General features: G+C 53.6%; 4 protein-coding genes across 5 annotated transcripts; 3 read left to right on the top strand and 1 right to left on the bottom strand.

Annotated features, from left to right (window-relative positions):
- Positions 1 to 6285: 6285 nt before the first annotated feature.
- CIMAP1B (ciliary microtubule associated protein 1B) lies at positions 6286 to 8757 on the top strand (the record flags this gene model as incomplete). Its single annotated transcript, XM_082666515.1, has 6 exons — positions 6286 to 7446; positions 7522 to 7725; positions 7991 to 8095; positions 8181 to 8302; positions 8394 to 8534; positions 8677 to 8757. Exons 1-6 carry the CDS (start codon positions 7338 to 7340, stop codon positions 8755 to 8757), a joined length of 762 nt encoding a protein of 253 aa, XP_082522641.1. The 5' UTR covers positions 6286 to 7337.
- A 169-nt stretch (positions 8758 to 8926) lies between these two features.
- On the top strand, positions 8927 to 12369 carry TYMP (thymidine phosphorylase; the record flags this gene model as incomplete). Its single annotated transcript, XM_082666206.1, is given in 6 exon segments — positions 8927 to 9807; positions 10602 to 10883; positions 11733 to 11792; positions 11795 to 11869; positions 11976 to 12039; positions 12186 to 12369. Coding segments are annotated over 6 exon segments (828 nt in total). The 5' UTR covers positions 8927 to 9644.
- On the top strand, positions 12251 to 14215 carry SCO2 (synthesis of cytochrome C oxidase 2; the record flags this gene model as incomplete). Its single annotated transcript, XM_082665059.1, has 2 exons — positions 12251 to 12605; positions 13403 to 14215. Exon 2 carries the CDS (start codon positions 13415 to 13417, stop codon positions 14213 to 14215), a length of 801 nt encoding a protein of 266 aa, XP_082521185.1. The 5' UTR covers positions 12251 to 12605; positions 13403 to 13414.
- A 297-nt stretch (positions 14216 to 14512) lies between these two features.
- Positions 14513 to 24813, bottom strand: NCAPH2 (non-SMC condensin II complex subunit H2; the record flags this gene model as incomplete). Of its 2 annotated transcripts, none has more annotated exons than XM_082666426.1 (20): positions 24618 to 24813; positions 21206 to 21307; positions 18794 to 18849; positions 18627 to 18711; positions 18483 to 18551; positions 18304 to 18383; positions 18089 to 18222; positions 17911 to 17997; positions 17321 to 17451; positions 16511 to 16582; positions 16243 to 16309; positions 15993 to 16100; positions 15849 to 15902; positions 15628 to 15698; positions 15454 to 15547; positions 15296 to 15367; positions 15143 to 15198; positions 14963 to 15064; positions 14719 to 14868; positions 14513 to 14653 (listed from the first exon to the last, which is right to left on the bottom strand). In XM_082666426.1, exons 1-20 carry the CDS (start codon positions 24723 to 24725, stop codon positions 14513 to 14515), a joined length of 1839 nt encoding a protein of 612 aa, XP_082522552.1. In that variant the 5' UTR covers positions 24726 to 24813. The 2 variants fall into 2 exon arrangements, with proteins under 2 accessions (XP_082522552.1, XP_082522551.1); XM_082666425.1 differs by having other exon boundaries at positions 15296 to 15364.
- Between the last annotated feature and the right edge of the window lie 92 nt (positions 24814 to 24905).

The following is a 24905-nucleotide window of genomic DNA, read 5'->3' as shown; positions in this document are numbered from 1 at the left end:
TAAGATCCCACATGCCACAAGGCAACTAAGCCTGAGTGCCACAACTAGAGAGAAGCCCACGACAAGAACGAAGAGCCCATGCACCGCAACAAAAGATCCTGCGCGCCGCAACTAATACCTGACGCAGCCAATAAATAACTATTTTTTAAATAAAAAAATAAAAATTAAAAAAGAAAAGAAAAATGAAAAAATGTGCAAAAGTACTGAATAAATATTTTCCCCCGAAAAAGTCATACGATGGCCAACAGGCACCTGAAAAGACACTCAACATGATTAATCATCAGGGAAATGCAAATCAAAACCACACTATCACCTCACACCTATCAGAATGACTGTATCAAAAAGACAACAGTTATACAGCAGAAACTAACACACCATTGTAAAGCAATTATACTCCAATAAAGATGTTTTTAAAAAAGACAAGAAATAACGAGTGTTGGTGAGGATGTGGAGAAAATGGAACCCTCATGCACTATTGGTGGGAATGTAAACTGGCACAGCCAGTATGGAAAACAGTATGGAGGTTCCTCGAGAAATTAAAAGTAGAACATATGATGCAGGAATTACACTTGGGGGTATCTTTCAGAGGGAAACAAAAGAATTTTATTTATTTAAAAAAATTAAATTGAAGTATAGTTGTATACTTTAGCATGTCTGTGTGCAGGCTGCACTTGTGTCTTCTCATCATTTTTAACTTGGGACTTTAGCTGTTTTCCTCATGAGCAGTCCCATTTCATTAGCCTCAAGAAACTGGCCTTCCTCAGCTTCTCAAGAATATTAAACAGAGACCCAACAGCTTCCTGAAATGCGCTCTCAGCCTTCACAGTGCCCCTACCCTTTGTTTTCCTTCTACCTCAGTGGTTGCTGGTTTTAAAAGAGAATTTGTTAGTTTCTAAGTATTTAACCCTTTTAAAAAAACATTTTAGAGATAGCCTCATCCACCAGAGGGCAGACAGCAGAAGCAAGAAGAACTACAATCCTGCAGCCTGTGGAAGGAAAACCACATTCACAGAAAGACAGACAAGATGAAAAGGCAGAGGGCTATGTACCAGATGAAGGAACAAGATAAAACCCCAGAAAAACAACTAAATGAAGTGGAGATAGGCAACCTGCCAGAAAAAGAATTCAGAATAATGATAGTGAAGATGATCCAGGACCTCGGAAAAAGAATGGAGGCAAAGATCGAGAAGATGCAAGAAATGTTTAACAAAGACCCAGAAGAACTAAAGAACAAACAAAGAGAGATGAACAATACAATAACTGAAATGAAAACTACACTAGAAACAATCAATAGCAGAATAACTGAGGCAGAAGAATGGATAAGTGACCGGGAAGACAGACCAGTGAATTCACTGCTGCGGAACAGAATAAAGAAAAAAGAAAGAAAAGAAATGAAGACAGCCTAAGAGACCTCTGGGACAACATTAAACGCAACAACATTCGCATTATAGGGTCCCAGAAAGAGAAGAGAGAGAGAAAGGACTCGAGAAAATATTTGAAGAGATTTTAGTTGAAAAATTCCCTAACATGGGAAAGGAAATAGCCACCCAAGTCCAGGAAGCACAGAGAGTCCCATACAGGATAAACCCAAGGAGAAACACACCAAGACACATAGTGATCAAATTGGCAAAAATCATGGCAAAAATTAAAGACAAAGAAAAATTATTGAAAGCAGCAAGGGAAATACGACAAATAACATACAAGGGAACTCCCATAAGGTTAACAGCTGATTTCTCAGCAGAAACTCTACAAGCCAGAAGGAAGTGGCATGATATACTTAAAGTGATGAAAGGAAGGAACCTACAACCAAGATCTCTCTACCCGGCAAGGATCTCATTCAGATTCGATGGAGAAATCAAAAGCTTTACAGACAAGCAAGAATTAAGAGAATTCAGCATCACCAAACCAGCTCTACAACAAATGCTAAAGGAACTTCTCTAAGTGGGAAACACTAGAGAACAAAAGGACCTACAAAAACAAACACAAAACAACTAAGAAAATGGTAATAGGAACATACATATCGATAATTACCTTAAAGGTGAATGGATTAAATGCTCCAACCAAAAGACACAGGCTCACTGAATGGATACAAAAACAAGACCCATATATATGCTGTCTTGAGACCCACTTCAGACCTAGGGACACATACAGACTGAAAGTGAGGGGACAGAAAAAGTTATTCCATGCAAATGGAAATCAAAAGAAAGCGGGAGTAGCAATACTCATATCAGATAAAATAGACTTTAAAATAAAAAATGTTACAAGAGACAAGGAAGGGCACTACATAATGATCAAGGGATCAAACCAAGAAGATATAACAATTATAAATATATGTGCACCCAACATAGGAGCACCTCAATACATAAGGCAACTGCTAACAGCTATAAAAGAGGAAATCAACAGTAACACAATAATAGTGGGGGACTTTAACACCTCACTTACACCAATGGACAGATCATCCAAACAGAAAATCAATAAGGACACACAAGCTTTAAATGACACAATAGACCAGATAGATTTCATTGATATTTATAGGACATTCCATCCAAAAACAGCAGATTACACTTTCTTCTCAAGTGTGCACAGAACATTCTCCAGGATAGATCACATCTTGGGTCACAAATCAAGCCTCAGTAAATTTAAGAAAACTGAAATCATATCAAGCATCTTTTCTGACCACAACGCTATGAGATTAGAAATGAATTACAGGGAAAAAAACGTAAAAAACACAAACACACTGAGGCTAAACAATACGTTACTAAATAACCAAGAGATCACTGGGGAAACCAAACAGGAAATAAAAAAATACCTAGAGACAAATGACAATGAAAACACGATGATCCAAAACCTATGGGATGCAGCAAAAGCAGTTCTAAGAGGGAAGTTTATAGCTATACAAGCCTACCTCAAGAAACAAGAAACATCTCAAATAAACAATCTAACCTTACACCTAAAGGAACTAGAGAAAGAAGAACAAACAAAACCCAAAGTTAGCAGAAGGAAAGAAATCATAAAAATCAGAGCAGAAATAAATGAAATAGAAACAAAGAAAACAATAGCAAAGATCAATAAAACTAAAAGCTAGTTTTGTGAGAAGATAAACAAAACTGATAAACCATTAGTCAGACTCATCAAGAAAAAGAGGGAGAGGACTCAAATCAATAAAATTAGAAATGAAAACGGAGAAGTTACAACAGACACTGCAGAAATACAAAGAACCCTAAGAGACTGCTACAAGCAAATCTATGCCAACAAAATGGACAACCTGGAAGAAATGGACAAATTCTTAGAAAGGTACAACCTCCCAAGACTGAACCAGGAAGAAATAGAAAATATGAACAGACCAATCACAAGTAATGAAATTGAAACTGTGATTAAAAATCTTCCAACAGGGGGCTTCCCTGGTGGCACAGTGGCTGAGAGTCGCCTGCCGATGCAGGGGACACGGGTTCGTGCCCCGGTCCGGGAGGATCCCACGTGCTGCGGAGCGGCTGGGCCCATGAGCCTCCGCATCCGGAGCCTGTGCTCCGCAATGGGAGAGGCCACAACAGTGAGAGGGCCGCGTACTGCAAAAAAAAAAAAATCTTCCAACAAACAAAAGTCCAGGACCAGATGGCTTCACAGGTGAATTCTATCAAACATTTAGAGAAGAGATAACACCCATCCTTCTCAAACTCTTCCAAAAATTTTCAGAGGAAGGAACACTCCAAAACTCATTCTATGAGGCCAACATCACCCTGACACCAAAACCAGACAAAGACACTACAAAAAAAGAAAATTACAGACCAACATTACTGATGAATATAGATGCAAAACTCCTCAACAAAATACTAGCAAACAGAATCCAACAGCACATTAAAAGGATCATACACCATGATCAAGTGGGATTTATCCCAGGGATGCAAGGATTCTTCGATATATGCACTCAATCAACGTGATACACCATATTAACAACCTGAAGAATAAAAACCATATGATCATCTCAATAGATGCAGAAAAAGCTTTTGACAAAATTCAGCACCCATTTATGATAAAAACTCCCCAGAAAGTAGGCATAGAGGGAACCTACCTCAACATAATAAAGGCCATATACAACAAACCCACAGCAAACATCATTCTCAATGGTGAAAAACTGAAAGCATTTCCTCTAAGATCAGGAACAAGACAAGGATGTCCATTCTCACCACTATTATTCAACATAGTCTTGGAAGTCCTAGCCACGGCAGTCAGAGAAGAAAAGGAAATAAAAGGAATACAAATTGGAAAAAAAAAAAACCTGTCACTGTTTGCAGATGACATGATACTATACATAGAGAATCCTAAAGATGCCACCAGAAAACTACTAGAGCTAATCAATGAATTTGGTAAAGTTGCAGGATACAAAATTAATGCACAGAAATCTCTTGCATTCCTATATACTAATGACGAAAAATCTGAAAGAGAAATTAAGGAAACACTCCTATTTACCATTGCAACAAAAAGAATAAAATACCTAGGAATAAACCTACCTAGGGAGACAAAAGACCTGTATGCAGAAAACTATAAGACACTGATGAAAGAAATCAAAGATGATACCAACAGATGGAGAGATATATCATGTTCTTGGATTGGAAGAATCAATATTGTGAAAATGACTATACTACACAAAGCAATCTACAGATTCAATGCAATCCCTATTAAATTACCAATGGTATTTTTTACAGAACTAGAACCAAAAATCTTAAAATTTGTATGGAGACACAAAAGACCCCAAACAGCCAAAGCAGTCTTGAGGGAAAAAAGCGGAGCTGGAAGAATGAGATTCCCTGACTTCAGACAATACTACAAAGCTACAGTAATCAAAACAGTATGGCACTGGCACAAAAACAGAAATATAGATCAATGAAACAAGATAGAAAGCCCAGCGATAAACCCACGCACTTATGGTCACCTAATCTATGACAAAGGAGGCAAAGATGTACAATGGAGAAAAGACAGTCTCTTCAATAAGTGGTGCTGGGAAAACTGGAAAGCTATATGTAAAAGAATGAAATTGGAACACTCCCTAACACCATACACAAAATAAATTCAAAATGGATTAGAGACCTAAATGTAAGACTGGACACTATAAAAATCCAAGAGGAAAATATAGGAAGAGCACCCTTTGAAATAAATCACAGCAAGATCTTTTTTGATACACCTCCTAGAGTAATGGAAATAAAAACAAAAATAAACAAATCGTACCTAATGAAACTTAAAAGCGTTTGCACAGCAAAGGCAACCATAAACAAGACGAAAAGACAGCCCTCAGAATGGGAGAAAATATTTGCAAACGAATCAACGGACAAAGGATTAATCTCCAAAATATATGAACAGCTTGTGCAGCTCAATATTAAAAAAACAAACAACCCAATCCAAAAATGGGCAGAAGACCTAAATAGACATTTCTCCAAAGAAGACATACAGATGGCCAAGAAGCACATGAAAAGCTGCTCAACATCACTAATTATTAGAGAAATGCAAATCAAAACTACAATGAGGTATCAACTCACATCAGTTAGAACGGGCATCATCAGAAAATCTACAAACTACAAATGCTGGAGAGGGTGTGGAGAAAAGGGAGCCCTCTTGCACTGTTGGTGGGAATGTAAATTGATACAGCCACTATGGAGAACAGTATGGAGGTTCCTTAAAAAACTAAAAATAGAATTACCATATGATCCAGCAATCCCACTACTGGGCATATACCCTGAGAAAACCATAATTCAAAAAGACACATGCACCCCAATGTTCACTGCAGCACTATTTACAACAGCCAGGTCATGGAAGCAACCTAAATGCTCATCGACAGACGAATGGATAAAGATGTGGTACATATTTACAATGGAATATTACTCACCCATAAAAAGGAACAAAACTAGGTCATTTTTAGAGATGTGGATGGACCTAGAGTCTGTCATACAGAGTGAAATAAGCCAGAAAGAGAAAAACAAATATCGTATATTAATGCATATAAGTGGAACCTAGAAAAATGGTACAGAGGAACCGGTTTGCAGGGCAGAAATAGAGACACGGATGTAGAGAACAAACGTATGGACACCAAGGGGGGAAAGCAGCGGTGGGGTGGGGTGGCGGTGGGATGAATCGGGAGATTGGGATTAACATGTATACACTGATGTATAAAATGGATGACTAATAAGAACCTGCTGCATTAAAAAAATAAAATTCAAAAAAACCCACATTTTACTGTTTGCTAAGAATTACTTTGAATTGTGATCAATCATGTGTCCTATTATATCTCTTTATTCAACTCGTATGGGCGTCTTTCTAAAATTGAAGTAGAGTTGAGTTGCAATGTTGTGTCAATCTCTGCTGTGCAGCAGTGACTCAGTTATACACACACACACACTTTTTTTTCATATTCTTTTCCATTATGGTTTATCACAGGATATTGAATGTAGTTCCCTGTGCTATACGGTAGAACCTTGTTGTTTATCCATCCTATATATAATAGTTTACATCTGCTAATTGTATGGACGTTCTTGTGGCCCAGTACATGATTATTTTCTGCAAATATTCCATGGGTTTAAATAGATGCAAAGTTCTCTCCCCTACACATAACAATTAAATTAAGCTTGATTTCTTTATTCTCGCACTTGTTTTTTGTCTGCATATCTGTCCATTTCTGGAATGGGTGTATTGAAGCCTGGGGAAGGGTGAGGACAGAGTTCTGGTCTGTGGCACAGCCTGCAGGACGCCTGCCATTGCCATGGACTCCAAGGAGGAGAGGCAGGGAGCGGGGAGGGGCGGAGCCAGGTGGGACGGTCAGTCTGGTTGCCTGGAGGCGCGACCTAGACACAATGGGGTCTGGGAGCTGGGCCGGGCAGGGGCAGAAATCCAGACACCCAACCCTACCTTCCCAGCCAGGAGACACAGGAGCAGGTCAGTGCATCAACTTCGGGGGCCCCCCTCCGGCACCAGGTCCCCCACGCCGCTCCCTCGCCCCGGTATCCTCCCCCAAATATCCCTAAAATATCCCAGTTCTCCAGAACCCCGGGGAATTCCTCTCCCGCAGTGTTGAGTCCAAACTTGGAGCGCGCACACACACCTCCACTGAACTCATTTTGGGGGTGGGGGACAAGAGACGGCCTCGAAGCTCTGTCCCTGACCCGCGCCTCTCTGGAGCTGGGAAAGCTACCGTTTGTTTCCCTGGTACTTGGGATAGGCGCGGGCCCCGCCCCGGAGTCCGGCCTGTCTGGAGGGGATAGGGAGTGCGGCCTCGCGAGTCAGGGTGGGGGGGCCGGGGCCGCCACCTTGTGTCCGCAGGTGTTGCCGGCAGCAAGCGCTCCCACCGTACCATGGGCTCGGAAGTCTGGGTCGGCCCGTGGCGGCCGCACCGGCCCCGCGGCCCCATCGCAGCGCTCTACAGCGGCCCGGGGCCCAAGTACAAGCTGCCAGCCAGCACTGGTACCAGCGGTGGGCCGGGGGAGGGGGGCACACAGGGGCTAACCCTAACCCTGGTGATGCTGGGGCGCCCCGCAGGTTACATCCTGCACGACCCGTCGCGGCCCCGCGCCCCCGCCTTCACCTTCGGCGCACGCCTCCCCACGCAGCAGACTTCGTGCGGCCCAGGGCCAGGTCACCTGGTGCCCGCTCGCATGACAGTGCGCGGCCGCGACGGCGCTCCCGCCTACTCCATCTTCGGCCGCCCGCGCCACGCAGCGCCCTTCCTCACTCCCGGACCGGGTCAGGACCCTGGGACCCCGGCCTCCCCAACGCCGAGCCGCCTCCAGGGACGCCCACTCGGGAACACCCCCACTGAGCCCGAGTCCCCCTCGGGCACCCTAACACTCCAAATTCGGTCCCCCCATCTCCGGATCTCAAAAGAGCTCCAAGCCTCACCAGGCTTTGACAAATCGTGGTTCGAATTCCCCCTAATCCCTGGACTCCAGCCCGGGCACCCACCAGGCCCCCAGTGCAGTTCCGGCCCACACCCCAGTCCGCCCCGCAGGCAGGTACTTCCCGGAGCGAGCGGAGAAGGCGGCGTACCCCAGCGCGCCTCGGCACACCATCGCTCCCCGAAACTGGGGCCTCCGCGCAGAGTCGCAGACCCCAGGTGAGCCCAGGAAGGCCCACCCTGCACTGGCTGCGGCGGGCAGACCGGCCGGTCCTCAAAGACCCACCCTCGCTGGCTCCCCCAGGCCCCGGGACCTACACTGTGCCCTCGCTCCTGGGCCCGCGCGTCGTCGGTAAAGTCTCGGCGCCGATTTACTCCATCTACGGCCGCAGCGCGGTGGGCAGCGTCTGCGAGGACCTCAGTAAGGTGGGGAAGGGGCTGCCCGCACCGCGCGGCGAGGGGTCAGCGGTCGACGGTCCTGGAAGCCGGACACAGCGCCCCTCCCGCCCTCCCGCAGACCCCCGGGCCCTGCGCCTACCATGTGGTGAGCCCTGGGATCTACAAGCCCCGGGCCCCCCAGTTCTCGATGCTGGCGCGGACTTCGCTCCCCCAAGGCAACAGCCTGAATCCTGGGCCCGCAGCCTACAACGTGGACCAGGTGCTCTGCAGTTCAGAGTCAAGGGTCAGAGGCGGGGTAAAGGGGTCCGGGTCTGGATCGAGGGTCTGAGGTGCGAGGTTGGGACCCGGGAGCCCTGGGCCGGCTGGCAGCGCCAGGCCAGCGACGTCTCCTGGGTCCGCAGCACCGGAAGCCCCGCGGCTGGAGCTTCGGGATCCGGCACTCGGACTACCTGGCCTCGATGGTGATCGACGTGGATGACTGACCAGCCGGCCGGGCGCGGCCCCACGAATGTTTCTTAAAATCTTTGGATCCAGCAGCCTGTCGGCCTCTCTGTGCTTGCGGCGAGGCAGGCGGGCAAAACGGACAGGTGGGCGGGCCCGCGAAGTCCCGGACTTCTCAAGCTCCCGCAGGCCCTCGTGATTGGCCAGGACAGAAGTGAGCCGGGTCGTCCTGCCCCTCCGAGGCGGCGATTGGCCTAAAACCCTGCCTGTCGGGAGGCCCCGCCCCTCCGCGGCTCCGGCCAGGCGCGCAGTCCCACTGTTCCCACCCTGTGGCCTCCCGCAAGACGGAACGGAAACCGGCTGGGATCCGAAGAGGACCGGCGAGCGCCGCTGTGCAGGACAGGTACGGCCCCGGATCAAGTTGTGAGACCGAGACGTGAGAGCCAGACACGGAGACATGCACACGGGCGACACAGACACGGGACTGAGGGGCGGACACGGGAGAGAAACGAGAATGGGTTCGGGACAAGGGCGCTTCGCCTCAGTGACACGGACACAGGACGGCGACAGGTTCCAGATGTGTGTCGCAGCCCGGAGTGGTGGCGGCCCCACCTACCCCTGTCGCACCTGCTGATCTCTCCCGGGGCGGGAACCAGAGCCCAAGCAGCTGCCGGGGCTGATCAGCCTGAAGCAAGGGTACCTCAGAGGCTTCGTGCGCGCTGTGCTGGACCGGACGCGCAGGGCGCACACATCCGTGCGTGGGGACGTCTGGCTGCCCCTGACCCCGACCCAGAGGTCAGGCCCAGAGACCGCCTGCCCCCAGGGACGCCACAGCGCCCCACCACTGTCACTGACACTGAGGATAACCCATTGCTGTGGGAACGCCCCCTTTGTGCTGTCTACACCACCTTACCCATGCCGAGGGGCCATGCTCTTGGCCATCTGGCGAAGCATGAATCTGGAGGAGACCGCGGCCCTGGCCAAGTCTGGGCAGCAGCTGGAGTGGCCGGAAGCCTGGTGCCAATACCTTGGGGACAAACATGCCCTGAGGCAGAGTCCTGGCACCTGCCCTGGCTGCCTGTGGCTGCAAGGTTAGAAGACACCTCCTCTCCAGACCAGAACCTCTGACCTCAAAAAGGCCAGCAGCCACAGGCAGCTCCTAACCTCACGCCTGACCCAGACAGAGCCCCCAAAGGCCCAGGCTTCTCAGCCCCAGGACAGAACTTGGATCTCCCTTCCCATCAGCCCCCAATAACAGGACCAAATCATCCAGCTGCCCCTTCCCCTTCGGTTCCCAAGGGAAGAGCTGCTCTCCCTCCATCCCCCAGACTTGTACCCCCAGCAATAGGTACCAGCCTCATCCCCCCACTGACACCCCCCATCCCAAAAGAGGACAATTTATTTTCCATTCCCTCTCCAGCTGGACACCCACTACACTGCTCAGTAAATACTTAACTCCAGATGAGTCCTAACCAAAGAAGGTGAGGAGAAATGTGGGGGTGGGGAGGTGACTGTGCAGGTGAACAGCATCCTTGCCTAGCATGTACCAATAGTCAGAAGACGTGGTCTGGGGCACGTGGGAGGGCACTTGGGGTAAACTGGAGTCTATTCATGGATTCACTGTCACCCAGAGCCCAGAGCATGTATAGGTGGGCCACTGATTGGTCACTGATCTGGGTTTGGTAGAAACATTGGCCAGAATCTCTGAAGGGTCACTAGGGAGGATACTGATCAGTTATTCATGGGTCATTGGACTTTGGTCAAGATCATCAACGGAAATTTGATTGGAGTCATTAATAGGGACTTGGTCAAAACAACTGATGGGCCTCTGATCAATCATTAATGGGCCATAGGACATTGATCCATATCTTTGATGGGTCATTAGTGAGGACTTACCAGAATTGTTCACGTCACTGGTCATTATTTTGGACATTTGTCAAGGTTGCTGATGAGTCCTTGGTCAGGGTCAGTGATGCGATCACTGATCAGAGGCCACTGAGGGTCACTGGGAGTCCTGATGCAGGGGAGGTTGGCCAGATGCAAGGGCTGCCAGGGCAAGTGGGCCGCTGTATTGTGGGTCAGAGCAGGAAGCTTGTTCTTGCAGACGGAATCCTGCATGAAGCAAGAGATGTGACAGCCACTGTCGACAGCCTGCCACTCATCACGTGTGACCTGACCCCAGACTCTGGGGTCCACCTCCTGCATGTGAAAGACCCCTGACCTATGAACACACACAACCACAGGTGATCTGACCCAAACCCAGGGTGAGTGTCCCACATCACAGGATGCCTGACCACCCACTCAAGAAGGTGACCTGACTGATGCACCTGTCATCCCATCACATAGAGAACTTGACCTTCCATGCTCAGGGTCCCTGACCTCTCATGACTGACCCGAGAGTCAGCATCCCCCGCATCTCACAGGAAGCTGCAGGATCTCCATCACCTTAGCCTCCCCCACACAGCCTTCATCCTCAGTAAGAAGGCAGAGGACAGCCTGTCTGCTCTGATCGTAGGCAGGAGGTTGAGAGAGGCCGCAGTCCTCCCCAGCCAGGACAGGCCCCGGAGCGCCTGGAGCCTGTGTGGCCTCTCCATAGGGGTCCCCATGTGGCTGTGGCATGTCTGTTGGCGTGGATCTCCTTATGTGGCCCCAACCTCCCGTTCATAACTCCCGCAGCCTTGGTCCTCAAGTACCTCAGCAGCCCTGTCTCACCCTGCCTCTGCTGGGACCGGCCTCACCGCTGGCAGTCCCCGCCCCACTTCTTCAACTCCCACCCAGTGACCTTATCCAAGCAAGGCTGACCTGGCCTCGGGTCTGGGGAAACCCTCACGGCCCTCCCGCCCAGGCCGAATACAAGGACTTCCTGACCTCCACCGCTGAAATCAGGCACACTGCCGCTTCACGTCTCCCCCGTCCCCTCACTCCAGGGGAACTGGCAACCAAGGGTGCATCAGGGGCTGGAGTTTGACTGCACGCGAGACGCGGGGTGGGTCCACGCTGAACCGTGTCTCCGCAGTTTGGCATGGGGCAGCCGCTCTGACCGCCAGGAACAACCCCGCCGTAGGCCACGCTTTGGAGTGGAGGAAGCGCTGCTGTGCTTGGACGGCCTGGGGCCACCGGGCCGGCGGACCCGGTCACCCATCACCAGGCTCGGTGAGGGGACAGGAAAAGGGGCACCCGCTCTGGCTCAGCCCTACGCCCAGAGACGCCCTCCCCTCCTGAGCCCGGCTCCTCACTCCCCGCCCCACCGCGCGGGCAGGCCGACACGCAGCAACGAAGCCCGAGAGGCGCGCAGCCGTGCAGATACCTGGTGCGCCGGGGCCGTAAGCGAGAGGGCGGGCAGAGCCAGCGACTAGCTACAGCGCCGAACAAGGAGCCGCCGCCGCGGGGGGCGGGGCGCAGGGAAGCCCCGCCTCTGACACGTGACCTCTGGCTGACCCGCCACCTTCGGCGCACGCGCACGGCCCAGCGCCGGCCAGCTCCATGTCAGTGTGCGCGAGCGGGGCGCCGTTGACGCATGCGCGCTGGCGTGGTGCGAGGCGGATGGTCTCCGCAGCTTGCCAGGTCGCGTCCCCGGACTCCTGGCACCGACCCCGGCGCGCCGGGGTCTTGGAAAACTGGCCCGCGAGGCGCGTTCCGAGAGGGCGCCCTGAACGGGGCTCCTGGAGGAAAAGGGCCTCCCGGAGAGGGGCCCTGGAAACGTTCGCAGGCTGCCTCCGTTTGCAGGTCCATCTTGTGCACCGCTTAGAACACATTTTGTAAAGGAGGAAGCTGATGTCAGCAGGCTGAGGGGCGTATCCAAGGTCTTTCAGCCCAGGAATCGTCGGACGGGGCGGAGGCCGGACGTTTAGGAGTCTTCTAGAGGGTCCTCCCAGCAGCAGCTGAACAGGTGAGGCGTGGGGGGGGGGCGGGGTCCTAAGACCTCCGCCTAGCAAACCTCCATAGGGCCCTGAGAAAGGCGCAGAGGTCACCGAAGCAACAGCAGGGCGTGGGCCACGAGCTCAGAGCTGCTGTCGGGTACCCGGCTGTGAAGAGAGTGGGCTCGAGGCAAGTGGAAACCTTGTTTCTCTTACAGGGTGACTGCCGGCCGGAAGGTTCTACGTGCGAGGGGCTCGTGGGGAGGGGGGCGGGAAGGCGCTGCAGGATGCGGTGCGGGTGGCACAGGATTTCCGCGGGGCTGGAGGCCAAAGCACCACGATTGAAGCGGCCTCAGAGGGGAGAGGCTGCAAAAGGGCCGGAGGAGTCAGTCTTGGGGGGCGGGGGTTGAAGCCAGAGACTCACCTACCTCTTTTCAAGAAATGGGAGTTTATTGCAAACAGATAAATATGCTCAGGAATCCGGGCGAGGCATGCGCTTGGAATTCTCTTGGTCAGCTCAGACGCTCAGGTGCAGGCGAGGGCTGGGCTGGTTAGAGCTGCAGGCACACGACGGGGGGCAGGGTCCGGGTGGGATGCGATAGACTGAGGCTCTCAGGCTAAAGGACAGGACGGACAGGGGTGGACGCTTGATGACACCTAAGCTGGAGTTTGAGGTTTCAGAGGTGAAGCAGTTCTGACGCCAGGTGAGCAGCTGCTGCTAGCAGAGCCTGTGTAGGGCTGGTCCCTCAGATGGCAGCATCTCCAGGATGGGGTATGACCCGGGAGGCCGAGGCACCTTCTGGCTCCTGACACCCTTGCTCTTTTCCAGGAGCGTTAGGCCATGCTGTTGCTGGCTCAGGCACCCAAGGCTTGGCACAGGCTCTTTCAGCTCAAGCCTCCAGCTCTCCCTAGGACCCCAGGAGGAGAGGCCCAGCATGTGAGGTACCGGCTCCTATCAAGGCGGGGCCCTGCAGAGACGGGAAGGCAGGACCAGCCCCAGGGCCCTGGGCTACGAACTAGGTTGCTGATCACAGCCTTGATTGGGGCTGGGCTGGGTGGGGTCTGGCTGGCCATGAGAGCCGAGAAGGAGCGGTGGCAGCAGCAACGACGGACAGAGGCCCTGCGCCAAGCTGCCGTGGGCCAGGGTGACTTCAGCCTGCTGGATCACCGGGGCCAGGCTCGCTGCAAAGCTGACTTCCGGGGCCAGTGGGTGCTGATGTACTTCGGCTTCACTCACTGCCCTGACATCTGCCCCGAGGAACTGGAGAAGCTGGTGCAGGTGGTGCGGCAGCTGGAGGCGGAGCCTGGCCTGCCCCCCGTGCAGCCCATCTTCATTACGGTGGACCCCGAGCGGGATGACGTGGCGGCCATGGCCCACTATGTGCAGGACTTCCACCCCAGGCTGCTGGGCCTGACCGGCTCTGCTGAGCAGGTTGCCCAGGTGAGCCGCAGCTACCGCGTGTACTACAGCGCTGGCCCCAAGGACGAGGACCAGGATTACATCGTGGACCATTCCATCGCCATCTACCTGCTCAGCCCTGACGGCCTCTTCACAGACTACTACGGCAGGGCCAGGTCGGCCGAGCAGGTCGCAGACAGTGTGCGGCGCCACATGGCTGCCTTCCGCAGCGTCCTGCACTGAGCTGGGTCATTAAAAGGATGTGGTGGAGCTGTGTGTGCCTGAGATCTATACCAGCAGCCCCTGGAGGCCACGGCAGGAAAGGGGCTGGAGACGTGGTAGCTTCCTGGGGTGCAGAGGATGGACAGCCCTTTCCTCCACACGGAACAGTTTTGTAAAGGTTTTTTAAAGGGATTGGCGGGGTGGCAACACTTTATTGGGCTGGGCGAGCCAGGAAGCAAAGTGGAGTGAGCAGATGCATGCCCAGCACCTGCTGGGGACAGGGCTCCAGGGCCCAACCCCAGTCTCAGTGCTCCCCACTCAGGGCTGGACCATGGAGGGGGCAGCGTAGGTCTGGAAGCGCTTGTGGGCCCGCTGGTACGTGAGCAGTCTCAGGGACATGGTATCCACCGCCGCCTCCAGCCCCGGCTGCTGGGTGATCTCCACTGTGTAGTCATTAGCCTGTAGAGACAGATCGTCAGCAGAGACCAGAGACCGCTTCCCTCCCAGGCTCCCAGGCCACTCACCAGCTGCAGGGAGGCCAGCATGGAACGACACACCTCAAAGGCAGGCTGGCCAGCCACCAACTCCGCAAAGGGACACCACTGGTTGAGCTGGCTGAACCTTGAGACTACCTGATCCCCGTAAGTGTGGATGTCAAAGGGCACATGCTGCTCCTGCAAAGGGGAGGGGCAGGTCCTGGGGCTGGCCCAAGGCAGGCAGCGGGACGCTCCAGCTCTCCACCAGAGGCCCTGGCCCAGCCCACCTCACCTGCTCCTGGAGCAGGGGCTGGATGACGTCCTCCCAGTCCCTGATGCGCTGGCTCAGCTCTGTCTCCTGGACGAACTTCTGCGAGGTGGCGATGAAGAGCTCCTGGGGGAGGAGCAGGGGCTATCACCTCTGTGCAGGGCCCACCGCCCGGCTCCCCCACCCACTCTGACCTGGGCCTACCACGTTCCTTCGGACCAGCTCCTCGTAGCTTAGGGAGGCCGGCATGGCTTCCGCTTCTGGAAAAGGGCAGCCATGAGGTGCTGCGGCCGTGAGCCTCACCTTCTCTTTCCTCCCCTCAGGGTCCCCTGGCCAGCAGCCCACTCCCAGACCTACCCAGGTCTGCGTCTTCCCCAGGCTCGGCCCCCTCAGGCTCTGCGTACTCCTCGGGCTCTAGAAAGTCACCTGCTGGGAGGGGAGGACCCGAGCAGAAGGCAGGTTAGCCCACAGCCGGCGCTGAGCCCCGACCCAGCCTGGCCCCCGTAGGCACCCACCTGCCGCTCCCAGGTCCTCCAGGGAGTCCTCCAGCCGGTCCTCCTCCGCGGGCCACGGTTCCTCCTGAGCCCTCGGCAGCCACCGCTCAGCCGCCTGCGCAAAGAGAGCATCTGAGGGCCACTGCCGTCTCCCACCAAGGGCCAAGCGGGGTCCAGGCGGTGGCCGGTACTTGCCTCCCTCCTCTGCAGCTTCCGGAGGGTCTCCAGCTGCTCCTTCACGTGTCTCCAGTACAGGACCTCCATGTCTGCACACGAAAGCCTTGTGAGAAGGGCTCCCTCATCCTGCCCAGGCCCACCCGAATCCACCCCGGGCCCTAGGTGTCCCCAGGCTGAGGGGAGGTGGCAGAGCGTGCTGCCATCAACCCTCAGAAGAGCCCACCAGGCCCCGGCCGCACCTGCAAAGGAAGGGCCCTTTCGCCGGGGCCTCCTGCTGTCAGCGTGGTCAGCATCTGCAAGAGGACTGGGTCAGCAGGCGCCAAGCCCAGTCCCGCAGCCACACCCGGGCCCTCTGGCCCTGGCCCACCCCCCGGCCCACGCACAGGCAGCCAGGTACCACTGGTGGAAGTCCTGCAGCTTGACGGTACCCTTCCTCTTACGCTTCTGTCCTGGAGCCTCCTCCACACTGGGGGGCACAGAGTAGGGCCTACCTGGGGGCAAACAGACGATCTCGGAGCACAACCGTGGCCCAGGGCAGATCACCGTGCCCACGGGCCCTGGAGCCCCAGCCTCCACTCAAGCCAGGTGAGCCCAGCCCCGGATGCCCAGGGGCAGTGCCCCTCCCCCAGTTACCTTTCCTGAAGGGCTTAGCGTCCAGGGAGTCGAAGGGGTCCAGGCCCTGCCAGGGGTCTGGGGTCTCCTGAGCACAGAGCACAAGCAGACACAGGAGAGTGGAGGACGTGCACCCTCCCCCCAGTTGAGAGACATAGGGAGGGAGGTGCCCTGGGGCTGCAGGAGAGAGGTCCAATTCTGGGGAAGAAGATTGCTCGAAAGACAGCCACTGCAGAGGGGCCTCAAGCATACCCTCCCTGCCGGGGGTCCAGGCCCCACCAGCCCTCACCTTCAGCCGGGACGCAGGCTCCAAGGCCTCCCTTCGCTCCCGTAGTGCACACCTCCTGGGCTGGGCCGCACTCTGCAAAAAAACGTTGAGGGTTCCCCTCTCCTCCTCCACCCAAGGCTCCAGGCACCCCAGCAGCCCTGCTCCAGGGCTAGACACCAAGAACCCTGCAGGGACCTTCTCTGGGGGCAGGAAGTTCAAATAGTTTAATGACTAAAAAGTAAAACAGAAGTTCTAGGAAAAACTTTAGGAGAACATACAAATCAGTAAACTAGTGGTCACGGGGCACTGTTTCTTCTTTAGAAAACAGAAAAAAGAATAGAACGACACGATATCCAAGTATCTACCAGCCAAAATTGACAAATGTTAATATTTTTTCCTATATGTCAGGATTTTTTCTTACAAAAAAAGATTTCTTAGCTCTAGGCTGGAGCACAGAGCTGACCCTCGGGGGTGAGGGAGGCCGGCCTGTCCACTCCTGCCAGCCTGGCCTTGGGAGAGTCAGCTCTGGAGACCAGCTGCCATTCTGGGTAGTAACCCTGAGCACCGTGGGCCTTGGACTCTTGGACACCAGCCGCCCCGCCCTGAGAGCAGCAGCTGCTCTGCTCGGAGAGGGGAGAGACATGAAAGCTGCTGCCCAAACGGGCAGGGTGCAGGGCCAGGTCTAGGGCTGGCTGGGGGGCACACCCACTGCCCTGGTGTGCAAGGACCAGAGAGGGAGCAAAGACCAGGGGACTGCCTTCCCTGTGTAAGCGAGACTGTCCCCGCCAGGGCTGAGGGCTAGAGCTTTGCAGGCCGGACTGTGGGTCCCACCTGCTCTGGGCTCCTGGGCTCCTGCGGCTCCATCGGGACCTCAGGGGCCGAGGCCTCGGGGGGCTCTGCTGCCCACTCTGTATCCTCTTCTTCACCCCCACCTCCGGGCACTGGGCCTTCTGGAATGGTGCCTGGGCAGGGAAGGAAGAAACCAGCCAGCCCCAAGGAGCCTGAAGACCAGTCAGCAGAAGGGGGGCTGCCCCTCGGGGATGAGGGCCGACCCCAAGGAGAGCCTGAGAGGCCACTCCTCTCTCAGCTTGTTTGTTAGAACCAGAGGATGCAGCAGGGCGTTTTACACGCTCATCGTACTGCTGCTTTGGTTGGTTCATTTTATTTCTTAGTAATTTTTCTCTTTAAATGCTGCCACCTCTGTCTGCCCAGAGAGGAGGGGGTGGGCCCAAACCTCAGAGCCCCAGAATGGTCAGGGGGTGGTCACTGGACCAAGACAGCACGGCTGGCCAAGGTGGGCCCTGAGCACAGAGGCCTGCTCCCCATGCCTCACCCCCCCACAGGCTGCACAGCGGCAGAGGAGTGCAGGGCCCCGTCCCCCCACCCCACCCTGCAGCTCCACGCGGCAGCTCTCTCCTCACCTGGCTCCTGGGAGGCGCTGAGCAGCGGGACTGGACTCCTGCGCACAGAGACTTCCACTGGCTGCTCCTCAGCCCTCCCAGAGGCCTCTGGGAGAGACGGGGGATTGAACGGGGTCAGCCCCGCTTCCCCTGCAAAAGGCCCCTTCCTTCCCACCAGCATCCGAGCCCTCACCCTCACCCTTCTGGTTCCTCGGCAGCAGTGCCCCCGTGGGGGACATGCCCACCGGCTCCAACATGAAGGCTCCTCTGGGGTGGGGGGTGCACGTATTCATCCTAAAATCCTTCCGGCTGGCCAGGACCTCCCCCCGACAGCTGTGCTGGCACAAACACAGGTGCTACAGTGACCCTTCCCCAGGACACCCCACCCTCCACCCACCAGGCTAAGGCCCGCACCTGTACAGGGGGTTATTATACTTCTCCATCTCATCAGGGGCTACCAGGGCCATGGGCAGGAGGGGGACGATGAGGGTCTCCTGAACAGAGGCCAAGAGTGGGTGAACCGTGAGAACCCACATGGCATGACACCGCCTTCCAACACCCCCATCAGCTAAACGCAGGAGAGGGGCACTCACACTAGAGGCCTGGTCACTCCTCAGATCCACGTTAGCACGGGAATCAGAGAGGTCATCCAACGACAGGAACTGCGGGGGAATGGAGAGCTCAGGAGGGTGCCTGGTGAGCACAGGGGGCAATGCCAGGCACCCAGGAAACCTCACCTCATACTCCACTTCCTGGGGGGCCCTGGAGCCGGCATCCCCAATGGGCCCGTCTTCCCGCTCACAGGAGAGCTGCTTGGCCCGCCTGAGACAGAATCAGTGCAAGGGCGTCACGGGAGGCCACGGGGCCTCCGGAGCCGCATGCAGGCCCCACCTCCAGTACTCACTTCTTGCCAGAGATGAAATCAAGAGCCTGGTAGACCAGCGAGTAGAGATATTCCACCTGGCAACCAGAAGCGGGCAGTGAGGATGCAGAAGGGAGGGGCCCTCCCCAGAGCCTTTCCAGCTAGTCGTCCAAGTACACAGAGAAGCCCAGATGTCCTGTCCAGAACCCCCAGCACAATTCCTGCCAACGTGGCTGCCAGAAATACTTGTCCAATCAAACTAGTATGTTTCCCCAGAATTACCTAACAGCCGCAGCTCCCACCCCGCTCTGCGTCCTCACACCACACCGCGGCAGGTGTGGCCACCTCCGCACTGTGGCACCCCAGCCTGTGCCCCATGCAGCCCTGTCTGCCTTCACTGCTGGCACACCAACCAGCCTGCCTGCAGCCCACGTCCCTGCTGCTCCAATTAGTGCCCAACCTGCAGGAGCACCTGGGGGTCTCTGCCGGCCCGTCACAGCTCCAGCCACAACCCGTGGGGCCCCACTGTTAGGGTGAGGGTTGGGATCTTCCAGATACCACAAAGCACCCACCAGGAGGGTACATACACGCGCTGCCCCTGGGCCATTTCCTCTGGGGTGACAGCACCCGATAGAAGGCAGTGGTGAGCAAAACAGGTGGTGGCCCCGATCGCATGGATCCCACTCACCGGGAATAATAAACATTAACTTTCTTAAGTGTTTGTCACACACACAGGACTGTGCTTCATGCTTCATCTCATCTACTCTGTCGGAATTAGGTACCATCACTATTCTCACTGTATACGAGATAAACTGAGACTCAGAGAATCAAAGTAACCTCAGTCAGTGGCGGGTCCAGGACTTGCGCCAGGGATATAGAAATCCAGTGCTGCGCCGTCTAACACGGCAGCCATGAGCCACAGCTGGCGCGATCAATTTAAATGTAAGTAAAAGTTAATACAACGCAAGATGCCTCAGTCACGCCTGCCACATTTCAAGGGCTCAGGAGCCGCACGTCTTGGACAGCACAGATCATAGAACGTTCCCATCACCTCGGAAGGTCCGGCTGGACGGCGCTGACTACAGCCAATGCTCCCCTCACACCTTCCAGACTTCGTGCTAACATTCTGCTACACCTGCTTTATCACGTATCTACCCGTCCACGTATTTGTGTATCGGTTCACCTTAGGTTTTGTGCTTTCAAAGTCAGTTGCAGATATTCCTTCTTAGGACAAATGCAGGACAAAAGAATCCAATTTAATTGGATCATCTAGGACAAAAACCAATGAAATCTCAGACCATCTTAATAACTTACAGTGCCCAGAGGTAGGTCCACTGTACCCTGCGCCCGTTAACCTGCATGTAGGTTACTCCCCCTCCTCTGTCTGGTTGGGACCCCATTACTGAGCTCCTCAACACACTTCTTCTGAATTCTTACCTCCTGTGCACTTTTTATTTTCCCCCCTCCCGCTAAACCACCAATTTGGGATCAGTGCTGTGGTCCACTTTTCCACGCTCCTCCACTAGGGGACAACTATTACTGCTGGAGAAGAATTTCCAGCATTTAATCTTCATTAGACTACCAATGCTTTCAATTAATCTTTTATTTTGCATTCCCCTCAGCAAATATTTTGAACTTTCGCCAAACCTCACTCTCCAAATTTCCAATCCAGTAGCTGATTCTCAGTAGCTGACTTACGTGCTCCATTGTGAAAACTGGGGCCTTAGGTGCGAACTCTGCAAACCGTTGGGCCCACCTTCTCTGCATCAGCATTTCTCCCTGCAGTCTCCTGAGATGAGCTGTCTTTTCTTTTTTTCAAGGCAAGCCCGTCAGCCCATGTTTCTGACCCATTCCTTACCTATTTCTTCTGGTTCTCTGTTTCATCCATTTTCCTCCCCCAGCTCCCCTTTCCCCTCCCCCCACCCCGGCTGGCCACCCCAGCTCCGTGGTTTTCAATTCTGGTTGTCAGAGGGTAGTTCAGAAAATCCTGTGACCTGCCTGCCCCTCCACCCCACCACCTGGGGATCCTGATTTAATCAGTCTGGGTTAGGCCGAGGCACTGGTGATTAACTGGAGTGTAGCCTGGGTTGAGAGCCACCGATTTAGTATTTGACCAATCTCTTTCCTTCTCTTTACAATAAAATGTTTTTCTTTCTTTTTCTTCTTCTTCTTCTTTTTTTTGGCCACATTGCACAGCATGTGGGATCTTAGTTCCCCAACCAGGAATCAAACCCATGCCCCCTGGAAGCGTGGAGTCCTAACCGCAGGACGGCCAGGGAAGTCCCAACCCTGCAATTATTAAATCCAAGTTTGTTCTTTGGTGTTAAAAGGTGGCGAGGAATTGGCGGAGGAGGTGGGAGGCGCTGGTGAGCCTGCCACCTGCCCCGGCAGGACAGCAGACCTCGGTCTCACGAGACACTACAACTCCAAGACCAGTAGTCAGGAGGGGCCCACCTTCTTACTGTAGACACAAGCGGAGCCCTGGATCAGCAGTGCTGCCTCAATGAAGTTCATTGTGGTTTTGCCTTCGTCAAAAGAAATGCAGATCTGGTCCAGCTGCAAGACACAACGCAGGGCAGTGGGAAGTCTATGCACCCTTCTCGCCGGCAGCCCACCCGCCACCCCACCTTCTCCCAGTGCCACTGGCCCAAAGTACCCATCACCACAAGCAGCCCCTCAGAATGACAGCTCTGACTCTGCTTAGGGCTCACCGGTTGTGCATTTTTTTAGAGGCAAAAGACAGGTCTTTGTGATTTTCCCTACTTCCTGTAACCTCTGAGACCTAGTGTTTTGGAAGAGGGAGGCCCCTAGAGTGTATCATCCACGAACGGCCAGAACTACACACCACCTCCTCTCCGCAGGTGCTCACACCTCACCCATCCTAGTCGGGGCCAACTCAGCCAGACTCCAGCAGGAAGACGCCCACCCCGAGAGAAGGACTGAGGACCCTCAGGGGTGGGGGAGACAGAGACAAAATGCTGGGGTCGCAATCCTTTGAGCAGGAAAGTCAGGAAACACTTCCAAGTACATCCTCCTCCTTCCTCTGCAACCACCAACCCCACAGCCCCTCATGAGCCCCAATTCCTACCACCCCTTAAATCTGTGTCCACCAACCATATGCCAACAGTCCCCAAACCCATCTAGACCAGCTCTCTCTCCTAAGCTGCAGAACTGTGTTTATGGCTGCCCACTAGGTATGTCCACCAAGACATCCAAAGTCCCCAAACTCTATCTCCATACTTAACTCAGGATCTTCCCCACAGCCCGGCGCCTCCCCTGCTCCTCTCAGGGAACAGTACTCTGAAGCCTCCACATGGTTTTCAAGCTCCTTGCCTTCGCTTTCCATCTGCCTGGAACGTCCAGCCCCAACGCGCTCAGACTGGCCTCTGCAGCAGTCTCCCTAGGACGGGCCTTGGGCCTCACCACCGCTAGGGTGGTCTTGTCACACCGAGGCTCTCCTCCCCCAGTAGACTGTGATCAACGTTAGGGTGATTCCAGCCGTCAGCTCAGTGCCCGACACCGGTGCTCAGCAAATGCATGATGAGCAAGCTGGTGACAACGGAGCTACGCCTGAAGACAGATCGATGCTCCCAGACAGATGAAGGGAACGGCATTTTAGGAAAGCACAGGCACCCACACAGAGGCAGCTAGCAGACACAGGTTTCAACGACTCAGGGAGATGAGCACTGTGCAAACATGTCCAAAGCAGAGGGTGTGCTGGGGAATAAGGCGAGACATTAGGTACTATGGTGGCACAACAAAGGGGGAGAGTCTGAGAGGAGCCACCATGCCACCACTTCTGCTAATTCCTGAAAAGACAGAGGAAGTTTGTGAAGAGGACAGCAACATAAAACGTGTTTAAAAGAAAGAAAGAATGTTCTGGTAGCTATGTGGAAATGAAAGGAGAAAGACAAAACTAGAGGCAGAGAAATCAGAACTTCAGGGGGCAGAGAAGGTTTGGAAAAGCAGACACATGGAGCAGGAGGGGAGCTGACCGAGCAAGCAGGTTTCCCAGGCATCCACAAGCACCCTGCTCAGTGTGGAAGCCTGAATCCACAGCAGCCCCACTTAGCATAGTTCTCTGCATGTTCTCAGGAGACTCCACGTCCAAGCAGAGGTCAATTGTCAGATCAAGTGTCCATTTCACAAACAGTTATTCTGCACCTACTACGTGTCAGGCATTGTATTAAGCAAAGGGCAGAGAGCATGAACATAGTCCCTGCCCTCACAGAACTTACATTCTAGGGTGTAAACAGACCATAAACAAGTTAGAGAACAGCTTACGATGAACATTCTAAAATACAGAAGGTACTATGATAGAGACCTGTTTTAGACCTGGTGATCAGCTGATATTTCAACTGAGAGATACAGAATGAGAAAGAATTAGTCATAAAAAGAACTAGGCAAAGAATTTTTGCCACTGAGTGCAGAAAATATAAACTCTCAGTGAAGAATGAACTTGGGTGTTGTCGACAGACAGGTTCAAAAGAACAGGTGGACCCAAAAGAAAAAAAAAAAAAAGAACAGGTGGAGAGCCTGCCACAAGGCTAAGACAGTGGGCAGGACCCGGTTCAGAGAAGGAAATGTGGATTTTCTTCTGGGAGCAATGGAAAGCCACTGAGGGGTTTCAGGCAGGGCAGTGCTGCAGCCTGATTTTAATCTTTAAGCATCACACTTGCTGCTGGGTGGAGCATGAATTGGATGGGGCCAAAAACAACAGTAGGGAGGCCAGGAAGGAAGGTTTTAGCGTGAATGGGAGCCAGATTGTGGCCTGGATCAGAGAAAATGGAAAATAGATGAATTGAAATGAAATTCTGGTGGCATGATAGAATCCACGGGTGAACTGGTGTGCAGTGTGGGGTTTCACTAGCTCTTAGCTTTCACCTTGGTTGAACAGTAGTGCCATATGCCAAGATCAGGAAGGCTGGGATTCGAGCAGGAAAACAAGGAGCTCCCCTTTATAATATAGTAAACCTGAGCTGCTTGTGTGAAATCTAAGCGGGATGTCAAGATGAGCAGCTGGATACACAAAACTGATTGAGAAAAAAGACCTGGAACGGAAATATAAATCGAGGGAGGGGGGAATAAATAAATAAACCTAGGGGTTGTTCTCATACAAGTGATACTTAAAATCAGGGAAATAAATGAAATGGTTTAGGGGAAATGTGTGAAAAGATGGCTCAGGCCACACCCTGAGGAGCTCAACACTGAGACTGGATAGGAGAGAAAAAGTAGGTAACGAAATTGGAAGAAAATCAGAACACCAAAACCTGTTTCAAAAAAGAGGATGTGCTCAACCCACCAAATGCTGCTGAGTTGAATAAGATGACACTTCTGGTGACCCTTGGATTTGGTAAGAGGGATATCATTATTGATCAAGACAAGAGCAGTCCAAGCGGGCTGAGGAGTGAAAGTGAAGTGCAGAAATGGAGCGGACAGCTCCTTAAAGACGTCTAGACACAGCTGTCAAACACTGAAAAAAGGTTAAATGCTGACGAGATGGAACATGGCAGTCACTTGAAACTGGTTTGAAAATCTAACATAAGAGATCCCTCTTACGTCGTGATCCAGACCTCTCACACACCCACACATGCACACAAATCGTATTCTACTCTATCAGAGGAAAATGCTGGTCGCCACTCACTAAGTCGATTTCAAGGCTCGCTAACGGGTAGTTTACAGGAGCTGTAAGGACAGCTCCAGGCTAATCTAATAAAGGAGGATTTCGAGGGGCAGAGACGGGGCTGGGAAAAAAGAAACGAGCCTGAGGATGAGTGCGATCAGAGCGCCAGATGGATACACACCGGGAGGCGGCGGGGCCCCCGGCAGCCCCCGCCCCGCGCCACTCCCCGGGGGCCGCCCTCACCTCCTCAAGATATTCGCCCAGCTGGGCCGCCACATCCACCTCCCAGTTCTTGGTGAGGTCGCGGATGGGCTGCAGGAGGTGAGCGAAGCGCGCCTCCACGTCCTCCATGTCCGGGAGGGGCCGGGTCGGCCCGGGGACCGCAGGGCCAGCTTCGAATGACCCAGTGTGCTCAGCCCGCCACTAGTTCTGGCGCCATTTTACTGTCCCCGCCCAGGAAAATACGTAGCGCGCAGCGACGCGCGCACATCTCTGACGTGAGGCTGCCGAATCGCGCCGGAAGGGTCTCAG

Source organism: Grampus griseus (genome assembly GCF_964374135.1).
Source record: "Grampus griseus genome assembly, chromosome: 11".
Classification (NCBI taxonomy): Eukaryota; Metazoa; Chordata; class Mammalia; order Artiodactyla; family Delphinidae; genus Grampus; species Grampus griseus.
Note: the sequence above shows the minus strand (reverse complement) of the source record. Positions and strands in the feature narration are given on the sequence as shown.